This window comes from Eucalyptus grandis, chromosome 6 (assembly GCF_016545825.1).
Source record: "Eucalyptus grandis isolate ANBG69807.140 chromosome 6, ASM1654582v1, whole genome shotgun sequence".
NCBI classification, from domain to species: Eukaryota; Viridiplantae; Streptophyta; class Magnoliopsida; order Myrtales; family Myrtaceae; genus Eucalyptus; species Eucalyptus grandis.
The window spans coordinates 16,353,879-16,371,218 of NC_052617.1; the positions used below are offsets into that span (position 1 = coordinate 16,353,879).

The 17,340-nt window shown below is 44.4% G+C and overlaps 5 protein-coding genes across 6 annotated transcripts; 3 read left to right on the forward strand and 2 right to left on the reverse strand.

Moving 5' to 3' along the window:
* The first annotated feature begins 460 nt into the window (after positions 1-460).
* On the forward strand, positions 461-4,166 carry LOC104448602 (protein trichome birefringence-like 41). 2 transcript variants are annotated; one of them, XM_010062453.3, is made up of 5 exons: positions 461-1,033; positions 2,294-2,465; positions 3,161-3,336; positions 3,454-3,612; positions 3,711-4,166. In XM_010062453.3, the coding sequence occupies exons 1-5, from the start codon at positions 711-713 to the stop codon at positions 4,003-4,005; spliced, it is 1,125 nt and encodes a 374-aa protein (XP_010060755.3). In that variant the 5' UTR covers positions 461-710; the 3' UTR covers positions 4,006-4,166. The 2 variants fall into 2 exon arrangements, with proteins under 2 accessions (XP_010060755.3, XP_039171074.1); XM_039315140.1 differs by lacking the exon at positions 461-1,033 and adding an exon at positions 1,756-1,987.
* Positions 4,167-4,617: 451 nt separating this feature from the next.
* On the forward strand, positions 4,618-6,412 carry LOC104451593 (protein trichome birefringence-like 41). Its single transcript, XM_010066214.2, has 5 exons — positions 4,618-4,892; positions 5,088-5,259; positions 5,400-5,575; positions 5,791-5,949; positions 6,097-6,412. Exons 1-5 carry the CDS (start codon positions 4,618-4,620, stop codon positions 6,410-6,412), a joined length of 1,098 nt encoding a protein of 365 aa, XP_010064516.2.
* Positions 6,413-7,029: 617 nt separating this feature from the next.
* On the forward strand, positions 7,030-8,687 carry LOC104451594 (protein trichome birefringence-like 42). Its single transcript, XM_039314399.1, has 5 exons — positions 7,030-7,277; positions 7,493-7,664; positions 7,791-7,966; positions 8,052-8,210; positions 8,387-8,687. Exons 1-5 carry the CDS (start codon positions 7,030-7,032, stop codon positions 8,685-8,687), a joined length of 1,056 nt encoding a protein of 351 aa, XP_039170333.1.
* A 1,589-nt stretch (positions 8,688-10,276) lies between these two features.
* Positions 10,277-13,123, reverse strand: LOC104448605 (50S ribosomal protein L13, chloroplastic). The gene is made up of 4 exons (XM_010062455.3): positions 12,796-13,123; positions 12,337-12,522; positions 11,487-11,657; positions 10,277-10,722 (listed from the first exon to the last, which is right to left on the reverse strand). Exons 1-4 carry the CDS (start codon positions 13,042-13,044, stop codon positions 10,606-10,608), a joined length of 723 nt encoding a protein of 240 aa, XP_010060757.1. The 5' UTR covers positions 13,045-13,123; the 3' UTR covers positions 10,277-10,605.
* A 732-nt stretch (positions 13,124-13,855) lies between these two features.
* On the reverse strand, positions 13,856-16,827 carry LOC104448606 (protein VTE6, chloroplastic). The gene is made up of 5 exons (XM_010062457.3): positions 16,312-16,827; positions 15,711-15,964; positions 14,944-15,067; positions 14,500-14,604; positions 13,856-14,296 (listed from the first exon to the last, which is right to left on the reverse strand). The coding sequence occupies exons 1-5, from the start codon at positions 16,810-16,812 to the stop codon at positions 14,207-14,209; spliced, it is 1,074 nt and encodes a 357-aa protein (XP_010060759.2). The 5' UTR covers positions 16,813-16,827; the 3' UTR covers positions 13,856-14,206.
* Between the last annotated feature and the right edge of the window lie 513 nt (positions 16,828-17,340).

Below are 17,340 nucleotides of genomic sequence, written 5' to 3' on the forward strand. Positions count from 1 at the left end.
TTTATGGATATATTCCTTATATTTGCATTATCCTGTACGCCCAATAGGTTAGTATCTTTATCGAGTCCTATACCCGGCTTTACCTTCTTGGTATTCTTACATTTAGGCGATATCGATGTGCAAACTAAATCCCAATTGAAATCTTTTAAGGACATGTGCTTTGGTCGCCAAAACACTCTTACGTTAATGTCAATAGAATTAACCAAGTTAGAAATCTCAAGTGGTCTCGTTTGCTCTCCTTGAGATCCAAGGGGACTAACTTGTCGTCCCAGGGCGAGTTGGTTGACCCCACCAATTCGAAGTGTCAACATCAATGGCGGTGATTGGCTGCTACTCCCCACAACTACAGCTCAGCAAAGCAAAGCCAAGCCATTATTATTTATCTAAAAAAGAAAAAAGAGCAGATCTACTGCAACTTCCTAAATCCTATATAAATCCCTATCCCCGCCCACCACCGAAAATGGAAACCGAATCCTGTATTTTAAGTAGCTACCCGAAAAAAGAATAACAAAGAAGGTACATGAAGTAGCCCTGAATCCAACAATCCCCTTTTATCTCAGTGGACCCATGACCTGTGGTTCTCTCAATTCCCCACCCACCTACGTTAAATGTAACCCAGAATCCAAAAACTCTCTCTCTCTCTCTCTCTCTCTCTCTCTCTCTCTGTGCAAAAAGAGCCTTTTGGGTTGCTACGTTGCAGTGAGAGCGAAATGGGTTGGGGTTGGTGGGTACAGAGGCAATGCAGATGGGCTCCTCCCCCTCCTTCTCCTTCACATTCTTTTCACTGGAAGCTGGCTCTTCTGACCTTGATGGCATGGGGTGCCGAAGCAGCCCGGGGAGGCAGCAACAGAGACCCCCCGAGGTGTGATGTGTTCCAGGGGAGCTGGGTGGCGGACCCGTCCTACCCTCTCTACGACCCCTCCGTCTGCCCCTTCATCGAGCGCGAGTTCGCCTGCCTCCGGAACGGCCGCCCCGACGTCGCCTTCGCCAAGTACCGGTGGCAGCCCCTCGGCGGCGGCTGCTCCCTGTCCAGGTACTACCCTCTCTCTCTCTCTCTCCCTGCTAGCCTTTTATCGCTTCCTTAGGTGCAGAAAAAAGTGGAACCCGTCATGGCATTGATTGGATTAGTCGACCGGCATCTCTATGTTCTGCAATGGTCCCATGGTCCCATTCCGGTGCCGGCTGCACAGCTCCCTCGCAACAACTTGAATCTGTCTTTTCGACAATTGGCGTGCACACAAATGTTCCCGCCGACAGCGGAAGCCCCCCACCTTGAATCTTATAACAAAGTAGGTTCAATAGTAAGTTGCCGATTTGCGTGACGTCCGGACATACAATTTATAAAGGTCGTGATTTCGCTTTCCTTTTGTCAAGCCCACCCCCATTGTAGATTGACTTCCAAATTATAATCTTGGTCATAGATGTTGCCATTTCGATTACCATCATACACCCTTTTCCGGAAAAAAAAAAATTTAAGAAAAGATTTGTGGCCCGCGTGTCGATTTTCAATATTAGATTTTGCTCCAAATGAGAAAAGTTTACAGTTCTCGATTCATCGTTTTACTTTTTTTTTTTATGTTACACGTAGTGAATATTTACGTTCCTTGTTAATCATTAATTTTAAATTGGTAATTTATAAAAAAAATTTGATCTCATTTTAGTGTTCTAATAAGAAAAATTTATCGGAATTTTTTTTTCATTTTTTATTTCAATCACTTCCATGTCGGGGGAGGGCATCTCATGACTCGTGAGGGGCGTCCCGCGAGGCGACACGGCTAATGATTTTTCACGCCCTCCTCTATACCACGGAGCATCAGCGCGTGTCCGTCACTGCATTGGACGGTGGTAGTTTCTCGCACGCCGATTGGGTCGTCCGTCACCACGCGCGGAAGAGCGCGTGGGAGTAGTTGGAGCGGAAAAATGACAGAGATTCCTTTTCCCCGGGAAACTCAAACCTCACCGGTCGGTGAGCGGCGTCAAGCTCACGGTCGGTCACGAGCTGCAACGAGCAGCATGTGTCGAATTCTGACAAATTTCATTTTGAATTCGGGGCACTTCACGTGAGATTTACCAAATTCAACAATTAAATATATTATATATGTATAATAATACTCTTAGGTAGTCGCATTTAATAAATTTTATTAGTAATTCGATCAATTAACAAAATATTATATAAGTTGTCACCATTTACATATTCCATGTTAAGTAAAAGATAGATTGTGTTCGGTTTATTATTGAAATTTCGATGAACAATTTGTCTGATTTTATCTGTTTTTGATCATCGATTTCATAGGTTCAATGGACATGACTTTCTAGAGAGGATGAGGGGGAAGACAATCATGTTCGTGGGGGATTCACTCAGTCGTAATCAGTGGCAGTCGCTGACATGCATGCTTCACTCAGCAGTGCCCAACGCCAAGTACAACATCACGAGACAAGACGACATCTCCACTTTTGCCATCCCAGTACGTGCCTTCACTGCTCTCATGCTTTCGCTCTCATTTGAATTAGACTAGATTGGATTAGATTACTTGACATTAGAGAGGTAGCAAACAGATCTTATTGTTTTTTTATCTACATGACCATGTTTTCTTGCATGTGCAACTGTGGTTCAATAGCTGACATTCATTGACTATGCCGATGTCTGCTTAAAAACCAGAGAGAGGTTGAGCTGATTGCAGAACTGTATTAACTTAAAGGAGTAACCTTTCATGGGAGATTCTATTAAAAATTCGATCTGTCCCATCCCCATCTATCTGAGAGCCAGACATGAATCCAGGGCTAATGGCAGTAGCTTTTGTCGTGTATTTGCCCGACCGTTTGGTCCTCTTGCCCATCTTTTGCACGTCTCGTGAGCGTTCTAAAAAGTCAAGATTTCTGTTCCTGCAAAACTGCAAATTGACAGCCCTTTCCATTCCCCCACCCACCCGACAGTCGCTCGAAAAAAGGCGCGAAATCGCTGCTCGCGCGCTTTGTACTCCCTTTTTTTTTAGCTGTAATCGCACTTTTTGGTTTCCTGTGTCGCATTGCAAGTGTAGCATCATGAACTGATGAGGCATGCCGAGTGGGAACTAACAAAGGCGCACGAGCGAGTTGCTGTTTTGAGTGGCTTGTATTGAGATACATGTTGTCCCGGTGCATGATTTTCGTACTTTCACAGGACTATGGGGTTAAAGTGATGCTCGATCGCAATGTGTACCTAGTGGATGTGGTGCGCGAACCGATCGGACGGGTCTTGAAGCTCGACTCGATCCAAGGAGGCAAGCTGTGGATGGGGATTGATATGCTCATCTTCAATACCTGGCACTGGTGGAACCGCCGAGGGCTGACTCAACCGTACGTCTCGACGTGATTTAAAAACGGTGTCGTTTCGACGATGACGACTTCCTTAACATCAGATCTATACGGGATAAATTGGACTAATGTTTTCGTATGCTTTGTTGCTGCCCCCAGGTGGGATTATATACAAGATGGAAAGCAGATTTACAAAGACATGGATCGTATGGTCGCTTTCGAGAAGGCGCTGACGACGTGGGCTGGGTGGGTCGACGCCAACATCGACCCAGCCAAGTCTAAAGTTTTCTTCCAAGGAATCTCTCCCTCTCATTACAAGTACTTACCCTCGAAACCATTTGGGATGATACTATGAAAGTTCTTAAAAATTCAATGTACGTTGTAACCCTTCTAACTCGTGTGTTTTAATGTATCAGCGGCACTCAATGGAATGAACCGAGCGCGAAGAGTTGCGTGGGCCAGAAGCAGCCCATGCCTGGGTCGACTTATCCAGGGGGGCCGCCGCCAGCCGTGGCGGTCTTGAAGGGTGTGCTGAGCAAGATCAAGAAGCCTGTGGTGTTACTGGACATTACAAATTTGTCGCTGCTACGTAAAGATGGACATCCTTCTATGTATGGCCTCGGTGGGAGAACGGCGATGGATTGTAGCCATTGGTGCTTATCAGGCGTTCCAGATACTTGGAACGAGATTCTTTACAATCTCATTCTTTAACAAACATGGGCTCAATTTTGGGTCCCATTCATAGTGAGAAATTTGAATTAGGAGATAATAAAGCAATGGATTTTGTTGGATTGGTTGCCTCTTTGTGTTGCGTAACCAAAGTGACATGTGGAAATCTCGTTTTCTTTTTGTTCATTTCTCTCCTGATGAAACTAGCAGGCAGCAGGCCTTTCCGATAAAGCCAGCCAAAAGAAAAACTCATCTAACATAAGCAAATGAATGACAGATCCGTCCCTTTTTTTCGGTAGGCACTGCGAAAGTTTGCAAGTCTGCTTTCATGGTTTATGTTTTTGGGACAATTCAACAAATTATATTTGAGGCTTTGGAGGACTGAACAGCGGAAGGATGAACGAAAGAACGATTGACCGCAGTTTTTGAGAACTGAACTAAGAACAATCATGCACTCTTATTCTTCTGAGTTGACACTCAAAATCCATGACATAGTTTCTCTGCCGTGGGGGATAGGTAAGTTCAAAAATAAATAAAATAAAATAAACATGGCGAACTCCATGTGATTTACATTTTTCATATAAATTCTCTCGCAACTTTCCGGGGTCCAATTGTCTGGATCCGGCGTGCGCTGTCGTGCTCATGCCCGAAAATATGGGGCTCAAAAGTTGGATCAGCTCAGGTTATGCTGTTCTGTTCATTTCGGGTCTTCTCCAAGCGCATTGCATTGCCAAAGGAGAGTCAAATGAACACCTCGGCGATTGTGATTTATTCCAAGGGACTTGGGAGTATGATGACGTATCATACCCTCTATACAGCACCTCAACATGCCCATTCATTGAGAAACAGTTTAATTGCCAGGGGAACGGACGGCCCGATAAGTTCTACTTGCATTACAGATGGAAGCCCAGTGCTTGTGCATTACCCAGGTCTACGTCGTAAACTTGAACTCTCTGTCCATTTTCTCTTATCTTGGGTCACAAAATCGTCTCGTGTTCAGGGAAGCAAAGTTGTCTTGGATTATGAAGTCACGAACTGTTTTGGTGATTACGAAAATTTGGAGCGGTTGGATTCTGGAACTTCTTCATGGAGGCAAGTGATTAGTATAGGATGATGTGATGCAGGTTCAATGGCCAGGATTTCCTGAGGAGGATGAAGGGGAAGAAGATACTATTTGTGGGCGACTCGCTGAGCATCAATCAGTGGCAGTCACTCACCTGTATATTGCATGCTTCAGTTCCCAAGTCCAAGTACACTCTCTCCACCAAAAATGGTCTCTCCACTTTTATCCTCCCGGTGAGTTTCGCTATCGGTATTAGTCTGCCTACTATGAGTTGCAACACTATTTACTTCGTATAAGTGCTGCATATCATCGTCATTCTGGTTCCTGGACTATAAAGTAAACGATGACAGATGATTAAGATACTGTTTTGCAGGATTATGGGATATCCATTGCGCTATCAAGAAATAATTTCCTTGTGGATATTGTCAAGGAGAAGATGGGGAGAGTCCTTAAGCTTGACTCTATTGCTGACGGCGTTGCATGGAAAGGATACGACGTTCTGATTTTCAACACATGGCACTGGTGGCTTCACAGAGGAAAGATGCAACCGTGAGATATTGCTGCGCGTCGAGTGTTAAGTATGATATATAGTGAATAAACCGCGAGAGAATTAGTTTCGATGAAGGCGATAAATTCACCTTTAGTAGCAGTAGGAGCTCCTCGCTCAAGCATAGTTTTAATTCATGCTTTTGAAATTGTGAGATCAAAACTCTCTGAAGAAAAGCTGTCATTCTTGAGTTACTGAATTATTTTTGGTGTATCAGGTGGGACTACATTCAAATAGGAGACAAAGTACTCAAAGATATGGACCGCTTAGTTGCTTTCCAAAATGGACTAACCACATGGTCGAAATGGGTACAATCCAACATCGATCCGACCACTACTAAAGTGTTCTTTCAGGGAATTTCTCCCACACATTACAAGTAATCTCTCTTGAACTTTCATTAATTTGACAAGATTTTATCTGGTGGTACATACGCGACTCTGTTCTATCCTCTGATGTGATAGAAAGATTAATCGATACATGTATATGCATGCTTCGTTTCTTTGACATCTTATAATGATTTCAGGGGTGAGGAATGGAAAGAACCAAAATCCACGTGTAGCGGACAAACGGAACCCATTAAAGGGTCCGTGTATCCTTCAGGTCTGCCGCCGGCAGTGACTGTGGTGAAGGAAGTTTTAGCCAACATGTCCACGACCGCCGTGGCTGTCACTTTGCTCGACATAACAACGCTTTCGCAGCTGAGGAAAGATGGGCACCCTTCCAAATACGACGGAATTCATGGCAAAGGCAAGATCGATTGCAGTCATTGGTGTCTCGCCGGCGTTCCTGACACTTGGAACGAGATACTAAATGCTATTCTCATTGCCAATTCCGTATAAGAGTGCGCGCGCGCACATCGATGATATTGGCGCCAACATGAAAATTCGAAAAGCGGTCATTGAGGGCGACAATTATGTCCCTCCTTGGTTAATCAATTGTATAAGGAAGCAGTGATTATGAGTAATCTCGTTTCCTCTTCTATGTTATCCCTTACAGAGATACCCATTACTGTGCTGTTATATCAAAGATAAGGACAAGTGGTAACAGTTCAGAGAGAATCCGTATTTGTGAAGTGTAATCTACCCAAAAAGAACTTACAATGGCAACGCTATAAATGGAGGATTGTCACCTTCCATGTTTATCTCAAGCCAGCCAGTATCTTTATTCATAACCGGCTAGTTTTCTTGGAGCTGAATAACTGGGAAACAAATCTGCCGCCCTCTCTCCGCGTTTCCTGTCAGAATAAAACGATATGGAGGATCGTTTCTTTCCATGTAGAGAAGATCGTCACGCGCTAAATATCGTATTAAAAAGGAAATTTTTTCAAGGCATGTAATGGCAATGATTCCTGCATGCCGTCCTTTGGGATTCATTGAGGCAATAAGTCATATCCGATTCCTTCTTGTATGCTAGAAAATTCAGTGCTCGCAGGCTGTCCCGCAAGACCCTGTCGAAAATGGCTTCGGGGTTCGGTTCCTGGCGTTGCTTTGTGGCTTTCTTGGTGATTGGATTAGGGTCCGTGTCTTGCCAGCTAAGGAACTGCAATCTTTACGAAGGGAGTTGGCTTTTTGATGATTCATACCCCATCTACGAAGCTTCAAACTGTCCCTTCATAGACCCAGCATTCGACTGCCTGAAGAATGGCAGGACTGATAAGGATTACCTTAAGTACAGATGGAAGCCCAGCAAATGCGACCTTCCGCGGTATGTCGTCGATGTCTGTCAGTTCCAGAATGCTATACTCACTTTAGCTTTGTTGTTTTGGTTATAATTAGACATTAGTCGATCATCGGAGTTGTTAGAATTTTTCGCACATTGGATGCTTCTGGCTGCTGTCATATACCTATTCAACTGCCTCTTTCAACCCCCGGAATACCCTAGAGAAGTACATGTCCCCTAAAGCACTTCGTTGATTGCAGATTCGACGGCCGTGACTTTCTGGAGAGGCAGAGGGGCAAGAACATATTGTTTGTTGGGGATTCCCTGAGCAAGAACATGTGGCAGTCGCTGACGTGCATGCTTCACTCCGCTGTCCCAGAGTCTGCATACAACTTGAAACAAGAAGGGGACCTTTCTGATTTTTCTTTCCTGGTAGGACCGATTCTTTTAGATTGCTGCATCATCGCAAAATACTGGGTTCCGACCAACTTGGTCGTGAAAAAGAATTAAGTGCTATTGGTTCTCAGGAACCTTTTAACCCTGTGCTTATCTCTCTAGGAATTCGGAGTTTCAGTGAAGTGGTTGAAAAATAATTTCCTGGTAGATGAGGTACAAGAGCAGATAGGACGAGTACTGAAGCTGGACAGTATTACCACCGGTGACCAATGGGCTGGCAATCACATGTTGATCTTCAACTCGTACCTTTGGTGGTTACACCAGGGACAACCGAGAGGGTCCATTCTCGATCTTTGTTTTCCCCTTAGGAATTTACGAGATGACGAAACGGAGCAATGAACGACCTCTTCGTGTGTAATGCAGATGGGATTATTTCCAGGTAGGGAACACAACGATGAAGGACATGGACATACTGGAAGCGTACCAAATAGCGCTCACAACTTGGTCCAGATGGATCGATGGCCATATCGATCCGTTGAGCACTCAAGTCTTCTTCCAGGGAATTTCTGCTGCTCATTTCAAGTAAACTACGATCTCGCTTTTTTCTCACCGATTCTTTCTCAGTTTTAATTTTGATTTCGCTAATTGGTCTTTATAAGATCACACTACCTTCACAGTACAAGTCTATTTAACAGTGATGATCTGTCCTAATGCTGTCCATCAATTTTCCTGAACCACTCTCCTTCGAATGAATTTAGTGGCCAGGACTGGAACGAAACGAGTGAAAAGACCTGCAAAGGACAGACTCAACCGGTGTTGGGATCAGTTTATCCGGGCCCGAGCATTCCAGCAGAGGGTATTCTTAGCAATGTGCTTAGTATGATGGAGAAGCCGGCGAAACTGCTCGATGTGACATTGCTCACACAGCTCCGGAAAGACGGCCATCCCTCCATTTACACTGGCCAAGCAGAGTCGACTGACGACTGCAGTCACTGGTGTCTTGCCGGAGTCCCGGACACTTGCAATGAGCTTCTCTACACGACCCTACTCAAGATGTAATTCCCTCATATTCTTCTCTTTCCTCAAATCTTATACAAAGAGAAAGTGAACTTCGAGCTGACTTACCTTTATTTGATTTTCCAGAAATCCTAACCGAACTTCACGGGACGCCCCGGCTCCCAGTCCTCAACCAGCAGCGCCTCCGGCTCCCAGTCCTCCACCAGCAGCGCCTCCAGCTTTAAGTCCTCCACCAGCAGCGCCTCCAGCTTTAAGTCCTCCACCAGCAGCGCCTCCGGCTTTAAGTCCTCCACCAGCGGCGTGGCCTCCTTCTCATCCTCCACCAGCAGCAGGGCCTCCTTCCAGTCCTCCAGCACCAGAGGCGCCTCCGGCTTTAAGTCCTCCGCCAGCAGCGTGGCCTCCTTCCAGTCCTCCACCACCAGAGGCGCCTCCGGCTTCAAGTCCTCCACCTCCCGGCTCCTGGCCTCCTCCCAGTCCTCCAGCACCAGAGGCGCCTCCGGCTTCAAGTCCTCCACCTCCCGGCTCCTGGCCTCCTCCCAGTCCTCCAGCACCAGAGGCGCCTCCGGCTTCCAGTCCTCCACCTCCCGGCTCCTGGCCTCCACAACCGTGGTCTCCGGTGGCTCCATCTCCGTGGGCTCCAGCGTCTCCACCTTCCAGTCCTGGAGGCAACTCAGCTGGGCATGCTGTGTCACCAGCACATGTCGGTTATGTTTTAGTTAAATTCGCTGCTGTTTTACTCGTGATCTTGCTGCTCTGAGGGTGACCTCTCATTCTATTATTTTTAACGAATTATTTGATAGCAAAAAAGTTTGAAACTTGTTCACCATGAGTGGGGCTTCCCGCTCATTAAGCTAGAACGGATTTTGTTCGTGTTCATGAAGCTTGAAGTAGTGAATATTTTACTTATCCTTTTTCGAGTGAGAAGCAAGCGAACCCAGGACAGAAATTTTAAAATACCGAATTGTAGAGTTTAACTTAATTCTAAGGAAAGTTCCAAATAAAGGCTTAATATGCCATATTTTCTCAATTAAGTGCCATGTTAATGAACTCAACAAATGATCAAGGCCATTTCCATCATTTATTTATTTCTTTTGTTTTCTTTCTTTTCTTCCTTAATCTATTTTTTTCCATAAAAAAACCCAAGAAAGAAATAAAAACTTAAACTTTAAAAAAAAACACACACAAATAATAATGAAAAACAGGACGGGAGCCCACTCGCCTGTGGCTAGCGACCCTTCTGACCAGAGACAAGGGCCGACTGGGGGAGGGCCACAACCTTCGCCCAAATGTAGGAGAGGGTCGCGCAACAATCATAAGAACTCAATGTCCCTCTACAAATGCTACGGGCTAGCGTTCAGCTGTCTCAGTCCTTTTTCTAGCTTTAAGAATGTGGGTTCATAGTTTATGAGAGAGTCAATTTCAAGAGATAACAACATCCTTGAGTATGATATGTTGAAAGAAAACACCATTCAATCAAAGCCAATTAACATTGGCATACTAAAGTAAACCTCAGTAATACGATGCATTGCATTCCATATACCCAATACCCACATAAGCACTCTTAGGAGAGGCTTCTCGGTTCCATGGTTCGCATTAATGAGAATTAAACGATTCTGTTGCAAGATAACCAATATAAAAAATTCTCTGTTGCAGCTAAACATTCAATGAATTGCATTAAAATTACAGAACCATCCACCTCATTTCACGGACAAACTGTAGGTGGAGTTGCAGAATGAACTCCACTTCAGCAGTCAGAGTAAACGATGGCAGACTAGAGTTTAGTATGGCACGCCTACATCCATGGCACAAAGCATAGATGGCAACAAGATTGAAATGGAAATGGGAGCACATGAAGAAAATTCAAACTTCATTGCACAAAAAGGAAACTAAAGACTAGCAATTCTTTACAAGGACATTTCATAATTGCTATAATTCTCTCCGGCAAAATACCAAAACCAATTCATGTCTGCTTCTGTATCCTCTTGTCCCTTATGGGAAGCTCGATGGGCTTTTGGGCATCGTGGGGGTGTTCCGGGCCCTTGTAAACCTTAAGGTGGTTGAACAATGCTCGGCCAAGCTGCACACAAAAGACTCCATTCTAAGCTGCTAAACTCTATTACTTGGAATGATCTTAGGCATTGAGGAAGAACTTAAGAGAAGCAACGTGAGGCCCTAGAAGAGTTCAAATATCAAATATAGATTACGGAGCAACAGGTAGAAGTTAACAAGGTGCATACCGTTAGCGCTATCTGTCTATCATACCTTCATACAGTTCCACCGAACAGCCATACAAAGCATATTCAATCCTTACAGAAAGAAGCTGGTAACTATAAATTCTACTATAATATGGCTACTACATCCTTGAGTTAGAGAACAGAATTCTAAGAGAAAACCAGGAGCCCTGATGTTGCCAAAATTGATCAACTGAATGAATATAAGCTAAGCCGTTTCCTGTTATTAGATATAAAAGCAGAATAGAAATTGCTACTGCCACCAAATAAGACTTGGTTATTTTGAAAATGCATTAAGTGTGCCACACTATTGCTGGAGCAGAATATTATCAAGTGTTCTCATTTCTCGCATCTAGATTACTTCAATTCTACTTAGTTTTGGACAGCAGTATTTATGTCAGTAATGAAACTTCTGGTCTTTCTAGTCGGCAAATGAAATATCTTAATGTCCTCAATCTCCCATCCCATGATACCACTAGAATGCCGCACAGAAATACCAGTCTGAAAAGTTGTGACTATGGTGAAAAGCAACCATTAAATCTGCCTGTGTAATGCAAAAGGAGGAGGGAGAAAGGTGTGCAGATTTGATTATTAAGGCTCATAAAATTACCCTTCCTTTGGGAAGCATGCCCCGAACAGCGTGTTCAATGATTCTCTCAGGAATTCTCTGCTGCAGTTGGTCAAATGTCTCGACTTTCATACCACCGGGTCTTCCAGAATGCCTCCTGTAGAGCTTTTGGGTCCTCTTCTTTCCAGATACAGCAACCTTTTCAGCATTAACCTATAGATACCATGTGCACAAGTAAATGGTAATGACGTATTGTATGACAGGAACTGATCTAAAATCCTTGCAGCAGAATCCATAGCAGGTTTCAACTGTCACGGAGAAGTAAACATTCTTATCATAATGTCCACTTCCCTCTCATGATAAAGGAAATGGCATGCACCTTATTTTTCCTAGCTTACAGTTAAGAGTGATAAGAGTATCAGATCAAACCTTCATTTCTCTTTGAAAAGTTTTAACATATGAACTAGTTGATTATCAAACCAGCAAAAGCAGTCATTTAGCATAATCATAGGGAAAATTTCAGGTATAATTAACAAAAGGGAATCAGGTCACACAAATTTGAACTAGCATCAGCAAGAAGACTATATAATCTGGAGTCCAATGTTTTCAACTCCTTTTCTATCCAGATTGTGCAGTACTGTAAGAGACCAGCTGATAGGTTGGAAAAACCATGTTAAACACATGCCTAATTGGGAGAGGCCAATAGATGGGACTGAGACAAGAAGGTAGTAATTTCGGCCATGGTGCGTACGTCAAAAATGATAAAGCATGGTGTGCATCTTGCGATGTCCACTCCTCAAATCAAACGACAGGGAAATTAAATCATCGGCTAGTCTTCTTGGAAAAGCAAATGTAACATACTGCGATGCCTAACCAAAATTCAAGTACATACCACAATCACAAAGGCCCCCATGTCCACACTGGGAGTGTACGTCGCCAGATTCTTGCCACGGATGTAGATAGCAATGGTCGATGCGAGCCTACCGAGTATCTTATCCGTGGCATCCACTATGTACCACTGCTTATCCGTGTTCACGTGATCTCGAGCTTTAGGATACCACGTATTGTTCCAAATGTCCTACAAAACCAAAAAAAGAAAACCACAACACCACGCATGACATCCCAAATTTTTCTCCAACGTCGCAGACCTCCTTCCATCCCATGATGATTGGGCCACTCAAGATCAACCAAACCGGAAAACTTGCATTACCCAAAACGCCTCTTCTCAAAGAACCCAGAAAACCACGGACTTCGTCCCTACTATCCATCTACAAGAGCAGTCAAATGGACGGTACACGTGCACAAACACAAACAAGAGGAGAGAGAGAGAGAGAAAGGGAGAGGTTCTTACAGGTCCGTCGACCTCGGACTCCTCGAACATCCACCGCTGGTCGAGAGGGACGACGGAGAGGTCCTTCTGGCACCGGACGGCGAAACCGCGCTGGCCGACGACCGTCGCGGCGACGGGCTTGGACAGTGGGAACGACAGCCCGGCGACGCTCCCCTTGGAAGAGAGAGGAGAGACGGAGGGGTTGCAGTTGGCGGGCGCGAAGATGGCTGAAGGAGATGAGGACGCTGCGAGTGCACAGAGGATCGCCATTTTACTCTCCTCTTCTCTCTCTCTCTCTCTCTCTGGCGCTCAAGAGCAGGGAGCCAAAGCTCGCGTCTTGATTTTCTCTATCTGGTTCGATTTCGATAAGGGGATAAGGGACTCCTCGAGCTCGTGGGCTGGGCCTTCCATGGCCTCTTTCCTTCTTTTCATAATTTTTTTTTTTTTTACTTACACTTAACAAAAATATATTTGAATTAATACCACGAAAAATCTAAACTAATACACATGTTATAAATTTACCTGCCACCCAAAATCCCAAAATTTTGCATTTATGAATGATTTATCCTTCATTAATTTTTATTAAATTGGATTGATACCTTAAAAAAACCACAAACCGATATATATGACAAATAAAATGTAAAAACCTCAAATTAATATACCCGTCAACTGTCACATATCATTCAACTTAGTAATTTAATCATAAAATTTAATAGAAACTAATAGAGGCTAAATCCGTCTTATAGTAAAAGATAATTTAAGATAATTTTATAATTTAAAATTTTTCTTGATATTGACTCAAATGTATTTTGCATGTTACATTCGATTAAATTAAAGTTAACCAACCTCCATTTCTTTTTCTTTTTAACATTGAGATCACACTTGTCATTTGTAAAGCTCGAAGGATTTCGGGGCATTTGGCTTTAAATGAGGAGCAAAGAGCGGCATGAAGTTCTAGATGAGGCAAAGCTATTCACGCTCTTTTCTCCTATCGTGAGAAAACATCGTTTTGGTGTTTTTGGTCCTGATAAATGGCTTCACGATATCCCTTCCCCTTCTCACCAATATGGATATCCAAATGTCAAGTGAAAGAACTGCACATTGCGTGCACAGTACAAAGTCATATTTGCGAAGAGAATGCCGCAATTACATCGACCGACCCCCGATGGTCCTCAGTCTGGCCTCGTTAAGAGAAAGGAGCACTGTACAAGATGAATTTAATTAAATGCTGATGCTGCTGAATTTGAAGGGATCTATATGTCCCCCGTCTACAGTATTGTAACCCTTGTTCAAATCTGGTATCTCCGCTTTCGGCATAAGGATCTCTCTCTCTCTCTCTCTCTCTCTCTCTCTCTTCGTTCACCCTTCTGTATGTCTAGATTAGCTTGATTTTATCAATGTTAGAGAGCTCGTACTGTTGATACTTGTGCCGTCACAAATTTGGAACAAAGGCTTGCTGCATCAGAACGGCCAATATGCTACCCATGGAGATATTAATGACATTGACAGCATCGTTGTTGAGCTGCATAAGGAAGCCAGAGAAATTGTGAGCTACTATTAGGATGTAATGCAATGAAGCAGACCAGCTGGATCCGTGACAGATACAGATGAATCTCCGTAATTTGTCGTCACTCGTGGTGTGTTAATGATCATCTAGTAATAGGCACTTTCAAGTTTTGAACTCAGACAGGAAATGAATGTGATGGAATCGAGACAAGTCCTTACCCAACGAAATCCTTCCTTATCTTGAAAGGCCGCCCCAATTATACTCTCGCCAAGATTAGCAATCTGTGAAGCTAAGATACATATGATGGCTTCAGGTGCTTTTATCTGTCTCGACCCAATGAGAGAGAGAGAGAGAGAGAGAGAGAGAGAGAGAGAGTAAGCAAATGACGGACAAAGTAAGGTCGCACATTAGCTGATAAATCCAAACAGAAGCACCAATCAAATTTAAAAACTGGGGTATGGACATGCAAGCAGAGTAAATGCCAGACCATTAAAATTGAGCAAACATAGCCTTGGCAGTGTCCACAGCATTAGCAAGCACAGCAAAGCAAAGCAAATAAGACAGGCCCTATAATGCACATGACACGATTAGGTAAAGGAATCAGACAATAAGTCCAGGCAAAATATTTTAGAATTATGCCTAGATTGGAAAGACCAAAGTACCTGACCCAGGAGAAAACTGGCTAAGGCCAGAAGAACTGATGCCAGAATTCCAGCAATTGTTCCCTCGAGACTTACAGCACCTTCTGTTCCACGAGGAACAACTTTAAAAGTGGTCACCAAGTACCTGTTGAAGAAGAACCATCAATACATGATGAGTTACATATATGGTGAATGGTGAAAGCAAATAGTTTCTAGGAACTAAATAGCAGAAGCATTCAAGCATGATATCCACTTTCACAAAGGCAACCTCACTTCAAATGCCAAGTTCGCCAAAAGTTAGCTGTCTAGTTACTGGAAAGATATAGCAGAAATTTCCTCAAATTACATAACTGATGGTTCCATTATGATTAAACTGTTCAATTCCTAAAGAAATTATCTCCCTCCCTTCCTCCCTCTCAATATATGTGTACATGTACATCTATGATTCTGCATCCCATGCAACATAACCTGACTAGACACTGCCAAGCAAGTAGTTGTGCTCTCTAGACCAATAGATCATGTAATCACTAGTATCATTCTTCAGCCTCTTTGTAATAATCTGACGTATTCTGCAGTCATTACATCAATCTCAAGGCAAATGACTCGAGGGCTACAAAGTACTAGCAAAAAACAGGAAGAATATATCACAGAAGAAAGGGGAGAGTTCAAAATTACCATTAATTTGAAGAACATATCATGAGACAGCACAAAAATGATCAGTTATCATCACAAACACAAGATTCGAGTATCAACCATCAACTCAAGTGCAGGTGAGAAAGATTACTCACGTCGTTTTTCCATAAGCCTTGCCGATCTCACTCGAAACAGTATCACTCAACTTAGTACAGAAACTAGCGATAAACCCAAGTAACCAGAGAGGCGAGAACGCCTCTCCTCCTACGCTGAATATAGAAAGGAAAGCACAGACACAACCGGCCGCACTGGAACCAATCACACTTCTAGGCCCTCTCCTTCCTTTCCTCTTCTCAGCAACCCCCTGAGCTTCCTTCTGCGCCATTTTCACCTTCGTTGCTGCAGTTCCCTAAGGGATCCAACTCAATTAACACAGAACTCAAATCTCAAATTCAGAACGCAGCAAATTAACTTCAACGATCATGAGCGGCAGCTCAAAAGTGAGAGTAGCAAACGAAGAGGACCGTACAATGAGAACGAGAAATTACAATCAAAAGCAGACATGACTACCAATCGGAGCACACCGATAGAGATTAGCGACCAGGAACACTCCAAAATTATCAGGATGCTGCAAATCAGAGTCTCTCACTAGATGGAGATAAACCTCCGCGAAGCGCGAAATCTTCGATCGCAACTAGAACGCTACAGCCACAAGCGGCGGAATCAAATGCAGGATGTCGAGAGTGTCGGGCTTACGATGACGAAGTAGGCGGCGACGAGGAGGAACCCCGAGGGACCGAAGGCGCGCCAGGTGAGAGTCCCCAGGAGGAAAGCCGCGCCGATGCCGGACGCCGAGAGGCCGGCGAGGAGGATGGGCGAGCCGCCGACGAAGATCAGGAGGTTGCTGAAGACGGCGGACTTCCACGTGGGAGGGGCCGACTGGATCAGGGCCAGGGCCTCGGACAGAGCGCCCTGCGCCGACATCGCTCCCGGCGGCGCCGGTCGGGGGCCGGGGTCGCGGCGGAGGCCGGGGAGGAGCGGCGGTTTCCGGAGGGCCGGCGAGGCGGGGGAGGAGGAGGGAGGAGCGATGGGGAGGAGGGATCGCGGGAGGGTTATAAGGGAGGAGGAGGAGCGTTGACAAAGACGACATGTTTCGAACGGGGCCTGTGTGTGCGTCCGCGTGCGTGCTTTCTTTGAGTGCCAGCGAAGGAACCGCTGCTGCCCGATGCGGACTATCGTGGAGCTCGACCTGGGCATAAACGGGCGTGGGAACGGAACAGGACGGGACGGGACCGGGCAGATCTTTTGTTTAGGGGCATCGGACCTACGGTCACGAGGGAATCTTTCCGATCCTATGGTCCATACGCCAGTTGGGCTCCCGCGTCACCCTCCCGTCTAGACCCGAAAGAAAACAATATACAAAAAGTGACAATAACACAAGTAATCCGTAAACCTAATTTGAACATACATTATATATCATAAATTCAGAGATCACATTACAACATGGGTTACATTTCAAAAATCAAATTGAACAAATTAAAAATTCAATGATCAAGTTAAACATCGAACCAAGATTCAAAGATTATTTGCACCATTTTTCCTAAACCTCAATGATGTGGTACCAAGCAAAAGACCTCAAACGCATCCTTACTCACTTTCTAAAGATCATCACATTGGTGCATTTTCGTAATCACGAAAGTGTCATCTACTCGTGTAGCGAAAAGAGTTGAGACCGGCCGTATCTTTATACATGAAGACAGGTGCTTGGCCAAAACAAAGCAGCAG